Below are 12,281 nucleotides of genomic sequence, written 5' to 3' on the forward strand. Positions count from 1 at the left end.
CATTCTTTTGTTTCTTCCTAGAAGAATGTTTTGTATGCAAGTTGATGGTAGATTAAAACTAGTGATAGGCCTTCATTATTTGTAATTGTTTGGATAATGAGCAGTTGTAATATTACCAGATTACATAATGTTCTTTGTAAATGGATCCACAGATACTCAGTGGGTAGACGCTGCTACAGCGAGAACTTATTACTGTATTCGCGATTTGGAATCGGGTATCTAGTATATGTTGGTTTGTAGTACACCAAAGTCAGGAACGGTATTCCGTCTTCTTGTACAAGTACCGTAAGGAAGGGAAGCTGTTATTCCATGTTCATCTCTGTTCTGAAACCAAAAAAAGAACATTTAATGAATAGTGCGTTATCGATATTTCATCACAAATGGCTGGGTTCTGATATTCAGAAAAGATTCTTCTCAGTATAGCAGGTTGCTATACATGGTGCTTCGGTATTACGGGTCAAGAAAAGTTAATTTTCTTAGATATTTTTCTGCAAACATTTCAACGGTTTAGCACCTGATATAAATACCGGATATAAAGTTATGTGTATGATTTCCTCTGTGAGAATGTGCGTGAGTAAACTCTCCCTCTCCATCGCTGCATTGGACCTTATGGGATTGTCATCAGTAAATCAGTGTAGTCAATTAGGAAATAGAATCAATATCGACTGTGTATATAACTTACTTATATCTTTCCAAGGCACTTTAATACTATATAAATGATTTGTGGCATAGTGCAGTAATATGGTAAATTTTGTTGTTGCAAAGGCTGATTAAATTGTCAACTTAATACTCTTATCTAGAGATGTTTATAAAAAAACAATGAAAAGAGCTCAAGTCTTGATAGTAGAAATAGTATCATCCCTTTTAGGATAGAGGATTTCACTAGTTAGACAAAATGGAAGTAAGATGGCCTCTCTGAAATGGGAGATGGACGAACATTTCAGTGAGAGGGGTGCATATAGACCTTAGGTGCATCTATCATAAAATAGATACTCGATTTTTGAGGGTTAGAGGGCATGAGTAGGGCAAATTGAAAGAAAGTTACAATGTGCACCAGTGGCAGGTGATCATTGAAAAGAATATCTTTTTGATAATTTCTAGCAAGAAAACAAATAAAAAGTCACATTTCAAATATGGACAAATGAGGCAAACACAAGCAATTTCAATAACCACGCCAGTCGTTCTCCTATCACTAGATTCTGAAACATATTTCATTCTATTTATTAACAGTTTTCATCATTCTTAAATCTATCTTCAATGCTATGATGTCCTTGATTGATGAGTTGGTTTAGATTAAACGAGGCCTTTGCCCGAAGACAAAGGTGGTAAGGTGTTTGAAGAGATAAGAGGCCTAGTGTAGACTTCAAGAGTATGGTCAAGCAACGGGGATCAAGTATGTTGTCAGTACATTTCAAAATGTATTGCCAACCGATTTAAAATATTCTTATTCAAGACCCTCGTATGCCCTTTTTCAATGTACTTTCACAGTTTCTTACAATTAGATCTTCTTAAGCCTCATGTTAGCTGCACATTGCCTCAGAATTCCCCTGAAATAGGATGTATCTAAAAGAAAAAAAGAAAAAAAAATCCTGGGTGTCTCTCCTGAGCTTAAGTTGGCAACCTCACCGACCGACAGCAGTTGATTTGATGATGTTTAGGGAAAAGTTTGATGGCCTACTTAAGACAGTTTGATCGCCTATTTACCTACCTGCCTCTCAGGAATATCATTTTTAGTAAATATCTTTGCAAAGTATATCTCTCTCTCTCTCTCTCTCTCTCTCTCTCTCTCTCTCTCTCTCTCTCTCTCTCTCTCTCTCTCTCTTTATATATATATATATATATATATATATATATATATATATATATATATATATATATATATATATATATATATATATATATATATAATCACTTGTGGCTTGCAATGATATACTCTGTCTCTGGCCCCATTACTGAAGTCCTTGCTACGGCAATATCCCTGGCTACTCATCTCTTCACCGTTACATTCTCCAACGAAATCTCTGCAGATATGATCTAACAAATTTCATAATCTTTATATCTTTCTCAACTAATAATTATGAAACTCCTTGTGTAGAAGCTATATATTTCTAGTAATCATACCCTTTCAGGTGACATTTACACGAAAATACATCCATACGCATAACTACCTGGTACAAACTATGCGTTATGTTTCCGTCACCAATATCCGCAGATTTTAAATCATCTATCCCAGCACAATCCTCTTTTTTCCTTCTTTTAACTTGACTATAAAAAAGGATTAGACCCTTCCTGAAACCTTTCTTCCAGTTACAATTTTCAGTCCTGGAATATATTAAACAACCTTTACAACTGCCACTTTCTTCCACCCATCTCCAATGTTTCTTTGATGTTTTATATGCTATCCCTTACCTAAACTTAAATTTCAGCCACTTCGTACAATCACTTCATCCTTCAATGTTCTTTAGTTATTGACTTGTCCCTTGTATCTCACCTTAAGAAAATCAGTCATCCAGTTTCTCTTTTCTGCATCACATTACCACACATTTTAAATCCTAAGTAAAAACGTTTTTATTTTTATTTTTTGATGCAAGAATGATGAATATTGGGGCAGCAAACCCCAATGCCTAGACCATTCTGTCTGGTGATTTTGGCAGTACAGAACAGCAAGAATGCTAATGTTTTCTTTTGATGTTTAAGGGTCATATAATCTTATGAGTGTGGAATGTGCGAGTACATTCTCTAATGTAACAGATACAGTACATGCACGTTTAAGTAAGACTCCAGTGTTTTAGAGGTCATAAAACAGTAAAAAGATAGTTACCAAAATCCGGTTTAGCTCTAACTTTAAGTTTGGAGTAAACATTCGTATAAATGTGGGTTTAATGTTAAAAGACTTTCAGCAGTTCTGACCCGTAATTTAGAGGGTTTTTTTTTTTTTTTACAATAAATCATCTGCTTGACTATAGAAAATCTCTCTCTCTCTCTCTCTCTCTCTCTCTCTCTCTCTCTCTCTCTCTCTCTCTCATTCTTAAGTATTTACCTTGAATAATTTTGGCTTCTTTTTGTGTCCTTCCTATAGCCATGTTACATAACTCAGGCTTCTGTTCCGGTTTCAAGGTCTAGAGTTTTAACCATACTTTCTCCTAGATGTCTGTTATTCTCTTTCGTTTACTCAAAAAGAAAATCTAACAAATTACAGTTAGAAATAAAAACTACGCAGAAAAAATCATAACAGTTGGCATTATTTTTCTATAAGTAAATCAGAAAGATTTTCTGCTTCTAAATAAAGAAAACATTAAGTAACCCAAATAGAGTGATATGACTCACTGACAGACTAGTTTACTTACTAATGTGTGTGTGTGTGTGTGTGTGTGTGTGTGTGTGTGTGTGTGTGTGTATGCGTTCCTAAACTAGGTTCCATTCTCCAAAAATATTGTTATCTCTGTTTTAAAGACAAAGAAGATATATCTGAGAAAAGTCTATGGTATGTCTAAAAGTTAGATCTCCATCCTGATCTTTCCTGTTTATCTTAGGTTTGATATTGTTTTCTATTTTATTTCTAATTTCCGTGTTAAAAGGTAGACAGATTTTAGATCTCTTTAAGAGGAGAGAAAGAAGTCTTAAATGACATGGAAAAAGAAACGCGGCTGTGTCGTACTCCATAAACTTAGTCTTTCTATTTTGACCTACGTTTCGGTCTCTGTAGAATTGTTTTTCATGGCAAACATTACTTCCATGATTAAAGACGTTTGCATTCCCTTCAGATTTAATTGATACAAGTTACTTGTTTTCGTATTATGTTTCATTCTTCCTATTTATCTATGTCCTCATCAGCTATGGTAAAATGAGACGCTATGCAAATTTATGGTTCGTCGACAGAACATGGGTACGAGAACCCCCCACCAATTAATGATTATGGCTTTCCTTCTTTGCATCAACCTAATCAGCGCCTGATAAAGACATGTTTTACTATCAGTTAAGAAGACCCCAAGATAAATTACTCATTAATTTCAGTCATGTGTGCTATGTTAGCATTTGCTACGAACAATGAAAACTAAATAATTTATGGCCTATTATCAGTCCGCCAATCATTTAAAACTGTAATAAATACATACGCCCAACTTTCTCGATCTCTTTTGCGTATCTTAATCACAATAAGGGGATCAATTCACCCTCAAGACCATTCCTCCCTCGCAGAAGGGATGGGGGGAGAGAGGTTTTGCTACCTCTACACAAGCACGTGCTTTAAGAGCACAATAATTATCGCGACCAGCAGTAAAGATCCCCTGAGGGAGAAAGGGCTTAGACCACAAAGGACATGCCACAAACCCTTTTTGATCCTAGGATGTCAGACAACCGGAACGAAAAAATCCTGCCGGAAAACCGGGCCAAATCCTCATTTATTCGGATTACTAATTGACTCCTCTGGAAGCTTAGCAGTTTAAGAATTCATCGAGCAACCCAATGAATTTTACGCATGATGTAACACAGGACTTATCTCATTAATATATTCTCCTCTGCCACACAAGGTAAGAGTTGACCGCGAGGGAGAGTCCTCTGTTCCGAGTTCGAGTATTGTGATTCCCAAGTGTTAGAGATAGAATTTTCTCTGACAAAAAAACCCATTAAAGGTCCTATTAGATTGATCGAAGGTTTTAAGAGTTCTTTCCAAAGGACTTAGTTTTGGTTTCACCTTGATTTGCATTTCTCGTCTTTACGGAGGTGATCTGGAAAATTATCCTGTGATTTTATCTCTTAATTAAGATTCGAACGAGATAAACTGCTACGAATTTCTTTTTGCAACAAGCGTTAAAATGTGAATAATTTAGACACACACACATCTCTCTCTCTCTCTCTCTCTCTCTCTCTCTCTCTCTCTCTCTCTCTCTCTATATATATATATATACTGTATATTTATATATATATATATATATATATATATATATATATATATATATATATATATACATGTGTGTATGAGTATATATATATATATACACACACACATATATATATATATAGATATATACATATATATATACATACATATATATATATATATATATATATATATATATATATATATATATATATAAGCAGGACATATAAAGAAAATGTCAGACAATAGATGGATACTTAAGAATAAAAGAATGGGTCCCTAAAGATTGTAAAAAAAAAAAGCAGAGGAAAGAAGAGAAGACGATGGATTGACGAACTAAGAAAGTTTGCGGGTCTGGACGGGCACAGAAAGACCATAAATAGAGAAGGGGAAGGACATGCCTGAGGCCTTTGTTCTGCAATGGACTAGTAACGGCTGATGATGGTGATGCTATAAATATATATATATATATATATATATATATATATATATATACATATATATATATATATATATATATATATATATATATATATATATATATTTATTTATTTATATCCAGATTTCTGAAATGATAGTACTTAGCCCACACATATTACAGAAACACTTCATCATAACTTATCATAACCAAACTTCAGCTTTATAAAAAGGAGTTGATACAACCATTTATTAATACAATGCAACCTTTGCTTCCACAAAAAATCGGTTTCTTTCGAGTCTTTTGCAAGCTGTCTGCTTCCGTCCTTGCTCCGCCTAGTCTGCGTCTTGTCTATTCTTTCATCTTACTATTATTCTGTACATGTAATCCACCATTCATAATATCTAATCCCAAATAGATATATGAATGAACCACTTTCATTCTTCCACCATCCGAGCTAATATTCATTGATCCAGCCTCCTGGTTTCCATTAATCCTCACGATTTTACTGTTGCTCACATTTACTCAAACTTTCCCCTCAAGTGAAATTTAAATCTTTGTCTCATTTATGCATGCTTTCATTCCTATCTAAAACGGTGCAATTTTACCTGCAAATATCAACCATTCCACACACTATTCACTTTCTTGCATGAGCCTATCCATATAGGCATTAAACAACTGTGAAAATTAAGGTTAATCCTGTTTCAGAAATTCTTTTATACCAGACCATTCACTGTTCCTTGTACGCATTTTGACATTATTTGTTTCCATCACGGAAAATTTGAATCACTCCCAAGAACGTTTTCAGTACTTGATAATCTCAACGTATTCCACGTTACCCATCTGTCAGGTTTATAATGTGTCTTTTCTTGCTTCTTGTGTGTCACACAGCTATTTTAGCTAAATTTTAATACTTCTCACAAAACTGTTTTAACAATTAATTGACATCCACAGCATCCATCTTGACTAATCCACACTGCTTCTCATCTATTCATCCCACAAGTCCCGTTTTTGCAATCAAAATCCAACCTTACACATTGCCCCTGCAATTTCAAATGTTGTCAGTATTACCTTTGTCTTTAGTCAATGAAATAGTTAATCTTCTTATCCGTTACCTTGGAAATTTTCCTTCAAGACACCTTACAAACTCTGGACAGTTATCCCATTCAATTACACTATCACTACCATACCACAATATGTCACTTTTAATCCCATTAACTCTTGGTGTCTCTCCACTTTTTATCTTCTTTATGACCATCCCAACAACACTTTTGTCATCACACTCAAACTACGCTCACCTTTTCCACTTTTGTGCCATTCAGCTTTTCTCGCATCTATTCTCCATAGTCAACCAATCTTCAAAATACTCCCTCTATCAATAAAATAACTACAATTACTTAAGACTACAAAGCTTCATTTACATATTCCATTCTCAAATAAATTTATTCAATACCTTCCAAATTTTCAGTAAAACAAATGTTAATCTCCATAAATCTCTTTATTCACATTCTTCACTGTTTTTATTACTTGGGACTTTTTTTTTTTCTTTTAACTTCACTCTTGAATACCCTATACTTACTCCTGTATTCTTGTACACGATAGCCTTTATCACCCCACTTGCTATATTTATTAACTTTTTTACCCTTTTATTGGGAAAGAATGGAGGACGATAGGTTGGTGAAAAGTGTTAGAAAGAAGTAGGAGAGGAAAGCCTTTTTTATTCTATTTTATTTTATTTTATTATTTTTTTTTTATAACTCTGTTACCACTTCAATTCTGGTCACTGTTACTCTAAAAACAGTTGTAGACCTGAAAGATAATTGATTTTCATGATTGATTTTATGAACCTTTAAAATAAAAACCTAACAATATATATATATATATATATATATATATATATATATATATATATATATATATACGTATGTATATATAGATATATATATGTATACTGTATATATATATATATATATATATATATGAATATATATATATATATATATATATATATATATAAATTTATATATATATATATATATATATATATATATATATATATATATATATATATATATATATATATAGATATATATATATATATATATATATATACAGAGGGAGAGATTGAGAGAGAGAGAGGGTGAGATAATTATTAATTATATTTTCAACTATACACTTTATCTATTTAGAGGGGGTGTCATTATTCTGTTTCAAGCTGCATCTGTATGAGATTACCGTTGTGTAGCCTTATATTCTGCCCAAAGATGTTCAGTGATCGTATGGACCGGGAGCATGTGAAATGTTTTGGCTGTCAGCGAAGTGCTAATCAAACTCAGTGTTGCTATACTTTTCTGATGGGAAAATATGAATTTTTCAACATAACGCTTTTCCGTGTTCTTAAAGTCAAGAAGCCAGTGGCAGAAGCAACCTAATGGACCTTATTTAGCCTATTTCTGAGACATGGAGGATGGAAAAAGAATAGATAAGAACAAGACTTTCTGCCTTCTACAGGAAAAAGGTTATAATAGTCTGGAAGAGCCGTAGAAGAAGGCCAAAGCTTGACAAAAGAGATAAAGAGGCAAACAGTGAACTATGTCACTTGAAGATTGCTAATTTTGTGGGGAGTGGTTGCCCATGGGTGTTGCTATGCAACTTGACAGCAGGAGAAATTCTCTCCTTGGGTGTATAAAAATGAGGTTTTTATACAGATACACTGCAGCGCCAAACAGAACCTTACTACTATCAGCAAACCCAACCAATTTATATTTGTCAGTACGAGCACCAAAATTCCGTGGAAAATCTACAGAAGGTGCAGAATTGGCCTGCTTGCAGATATTCTTCCATTCATTGATCAAAGGAGCAGTAAGCTTTTCATCCCAATCTAGTTCTGGTCTACACTGCAATCTGTGTAGAAACAATCTGGCACGATTCAGTATAGGTCCATTGAAATTAAGAAGATCGAACTGTGAAGCTATAGTAGATAAAACTTGTCTTTTTGTTGATGAATTTATATCCAGTTGTATGGGTTTTGTAGACAAGGTATCACTCATTCAATCCCACTCAAGTCCCAGCAGTTTACTTTTTGTCGGAGCCTCTGTTTCCTGAATTTTGTCAATTTTTTTCTGTAATGACATGTCATTTGATAAAAACTGCTGAAGTGAAAACTTATAAGGACTGAAAATATCCTCCAACATTGTATACATCCACAACAAACACTCAGACGTTTCTGCCGTAAATGCACAGTTGTCCATATAAGACAACTGATAAATGGTTCTCTTGAGTTTCATCAATTGAAAAGAATCATTGGTAGAATCCAGTATCAATATCTTGTATAACCCAAGCATTAATAATGTAGGTGAACATCTAAGTCCAAAAGGAAGTCTACTATTCTTATAGCCAATAATTGAAAAATCTCCATCTTCAAGATTTCTAAACCATAAAAAACAAAGGCGATTTTGGTCGACTTCCTCAAGACCTATATTGTTGAATGCCTTCTTTATATCAAAGCAACATAATTTGATTCCGAACCTCAAATTGATAATGGAAGTGGAGAGTTTCTGATTTAATGTGGGACTTGCATGCATAGTTTGATTGTGATTTATACTTCCTTTGTCACTCAAATTGGATAGGAACACAACCCTACATTTTGTGGTCTCACGATCAGGCTTAAAAATGCCCATAAAAGGCATGAAACTGGACTCTGGATGCTCCTTCTTGAATTTATCAAGATTTTCAATTCTCTCAATTATACCAGCATCTGCTTGCTCTTTAAATACCACACTTATCTGCTTCAGTTTATCATCTAAATTTCCTTGAAATTTTCTTTGCAAGCCTGACAGTATTTTCTCTGATATATTGAAGTTATGTCCCAAAAGGTGAGAAACTCTAGGGTTCCAGAGTAATGGCATTACCAGCCTCCCTTCACTATTCCTTGTAGTTTTCTCTAAAACGTAATTGACCAACTGAGTATGGATTTCAACAGTTTCAGAGTATATTGAAGTCTCTCTACACAATGCTTCGTCACAAACAGAATCAAGTACATCCTTTTCAATATCAACTAACCCACTGACTTCATCATCCTCTCCTTCCAAAACAAATGATTCATTTCTAATCTCGATTTTACCAAAATCTATATTAGAGGTTTGATAAAACTTAGCTTCTTCTGAAGGCAGGTAGTCTGGGGTTCTATTAGTTATCGAAATGTAGGAAGACGACGAGACTTCAGGGGCATATGGTAAATAAGGCAGATCATGTAAAATAGTCTCGGTTGCTCCCTTTAACACTACACCATGAGGAGTTCTTGAATATATAGATTTCTCTCCGAATACAATTTCAGTCTCAGGTATGCAATAGCTGGATTTTGATCCCAAAATAAGCTGAATATCAGAAATATCTTCTGAACCATCCAAAAGTCTTGTATCTGCCAATTTATATCCTTTTGACAGAAATCCATTCACAACTCTGTTCAACTTGGGAAGATTCAAAGTAATATTTATATTTGGAAGGCACAATGCATAAATGACTCTTGAATCCCTGTCAAATTTCATTTCCACCTCAACAATTTTGGTGTCATAACTTCTAGGGACATTGATACCATTCACAGTAAGTTTAATACTCTCTCGTATGACGGGTAGATTCAATTTGCTGGCCAACTCTTCAGATATAAAATTGGATTGACATCCACTGTCTTTCATACAACGCACATTGGATCCACTTATGTTACACGTGAAGGTTGGAAGAATCGTATCTCCCTCACTTGAGTTCTTCAAAGCCTCTGTAATAGTAGTAATGTTATTCTGGGATCTTTCCGTAGGATTTTTAGCCTTTGGGTCTTTCTTGTCCTTGTTTTTTTCATGGAACTTTTTCTTGTTAAGGTCCAGATTCTTTTGACTAATGTCATTGGATTGATTTTCCCCTGGATGAGTGCACAAGTAATTCCAATGAAAACCTTTGCAATTTGCACACCGATATCTAAATTTGTATCTGCACTTTTCAGTAGAATGTGATGCCAGGCCACATCTAGTACATCCATCGATACTCTTCAATTTCTCGACTTTGGAAACAGGAGAAATAAAGTTCGTACAATCTCTGATGTTATGGCTAGCCTTTTCTTGGACTGTGCTACACAAGGAGCATGGATAACATTTTGCAGTAGCTCCACTAGTTCCCTCTGGTGTGAAGTTCACATTTATTGCCATATCCACAGAATGATCTGTTACTTTCACTTTCTTCTTATGATGACTGTATCTTGTGCAGACAGTGAAGAAATTATCACTAATCTCTTCAATTGAAGGCCATGTATGGTTGGTAATATTTATCAGTAAATCCCTGAACTTTTCATTCAGACCTGTCCACACAAAGTATTGCAAAATATAATCAATAGTAACATTCAATTTACGGACATTCTCTATTATACCTTTAACTTTGGATACATATTCAAATGGGTCATCACATTTGTCCAAGTTTAGCTCAGATAGCTGCTTGATGGTGCTGAATTTCTGAACGTCTGGAGAAGCAAGTGCCTTTTCTAAGAGCTCCTTTGCTTTACTATATCCTTGGTTATGAGACTCCAAGGAATCTATCAAAACCAAGGCTCTTCCAGTTATCTGCTGCTTTAGGAGTAAAAGCTTTTCGTAGTCAGAGTATTCATACCTGTTGATAACTGCCTCAAACTGAGATAAAAATTTAGTTAGGTCTTCGTTCTCTTGACCAGAGTATCGAGGTAAAGGAGCCGTTGGTCTCTTCAAAAGGGGAAGAGCTGGAGTTGGGGGTGATGGTATAGTCGGTACAGGCAATTGGAGCTTAAATAAAGACGAACGTAGTTTATCTTGATAATTTTCACAGGCCTCCAATTCTTCCATTAGTTCACTTTCGTTTTCTTCAGAACTCCATTTAATACCCTGTATTTGAAGATCCAAATCCTTCAAACGTGCCATGTTGTCAGTCAACTTAGACTCAAGTGCTAGCTTATCTGAAGCTTCAAGTAAGATGAACTGATCACGTTGATTAAACGACTCCGTAACAGACTTTCTTACAAACTTCCGAGAAGTTATTAATCTCTTCAGTTCAGTCATCTTGACTAATATATAAGTAACAATAACAAGACCAGAATAAAACAATAACTTGCAGTACTAATACAAGCAGAAGTGTATAAACAGTTATCACAAAAAGTAACTTAAAGTAATTTTTATGTAAATTATGTCATTATTCTACTTTAAGCTGCATCTGTATGAGATTACTGTTGTGTAGCCTCATATTCTGTCCAAAGATGTTCAGTGATCGTATGGGCCGGGAGCATGTGAAATGTTTTGGCTGTCAGCGAAGTGCTAATCAAACTCAGTGTTGCTATACTTTTCTGATGGGAAAATATGAATTTTTCAACATAACGCTTTTTCGTGTTCTTAAATGCAAGAAGCCAGTGGCAGAAGCAACCTAATGGACCTTATTTAGCCTATTTCTGAGACATGGAGGATGGAAAAAGAATAGATAAGAACAAGACTTTCTGCCTTCTACAGGAAAAAGGTTATAATAGTCTGGAAGAGCCGTAGAAGAAGGCCAAAGCTTGACAAAAGAGATAAAGAGGCAAACAGTGAACTATGTCACTTGAAGATTGCTAATTTTGTGGGGAGTGGTTGCCCATGGGTGTTGCTATGCAACTTGACAGCAGGAGAAATTCTCTCCTTGGGTGCATGGAAACACTGATTGACATAGAAGAGAGAGAGATTTCATTTTACTTCGTAAAGAAGGAGGAATTTAGGATAAAGGAGGCAGAACATTGATCAAATTGATAGACATAAATTCAGGTCTATCGAGGAGGGAGGGAAGAGATTCTTCATACCAAAGTCCAACTTGAAGGTTTTGTAGCTGGGGAGTTAAAGATTTTATAGCATACAAACAACACACCCATAATATTAAAGTGACACAGATTATTAAGCATTAAGACCGTAGAAACAAATTACCAATATATTTTACTCAAAGGAAATT

At 34.7% G+C, this 12,281-nt stretch overlaps 1 protein-coding gene across 1 annotated transcript; it reads right to left on the bottom strand.

Annotated features, from left to right (window-relative positions):
• Positions 1-882: 882 nt before the first annotated feature.
• LOC137659452 (uncharacterized) lies at positions 883-11,371 on the bottom strand. Its single transcript, XM_068394593.1, has 5 exons — positions 8,826-11,371; positions 8,030-8,201; positions 7,533-7,648; positions 1,913-2,021; positions 883-915 (listed from the first exon to the last, which is right to left on the bottom strand). Exons 1-5 carry the CDS (start codon positions 11,369-11,371, stop codon positions 883-885), a joined length of 2,976 nt encoding a protein of 991 aa, XP_068250694.1.
• Positions 11,372-12,281: the final 910 nt, after the last annotated feature.

This window comes from Palaemon carinicauda, chromosome 1, assembly GCF_036898095.1.
Source record: "Palaemon carinicauda isolate YSFRI2023 chromosome 1, ASM3689809v2, whole genome shotgun sequence".
Taxonomy (NCBI): domain Eukaryota; kingdom Metazoa; phylum Arthropoda; class Malacostraca; order Decapoda; family Palaemonidae; genus Palaemon; species Palaemon carinicauda.

Excerpts from the sequence above, each read along its gene's own strand:
- LOC137659452 (XM_068394593.1), bottom strand. The coding sequence starts at position 11,371 with ATGACTGAACTGAAGAGATTAATAACTTCTCGGAAGTTTGTAAGAAAG. Across the intron at positions 8,202-8,825 it reads ACTTCCATTATCAATTTGAG|ATTGCAGTGTAGACCAGAAC; the intron begins GTTCGGAATCAA and ends GTTTCTACACAG. Across the intron at positions 2,022-7,532 it reads GAATATAAGGCTACACAACG|AGATTTCGTTGGAGAATGTA; the intron begins GTAATCTCATAC and ends TCATATCTGCAG.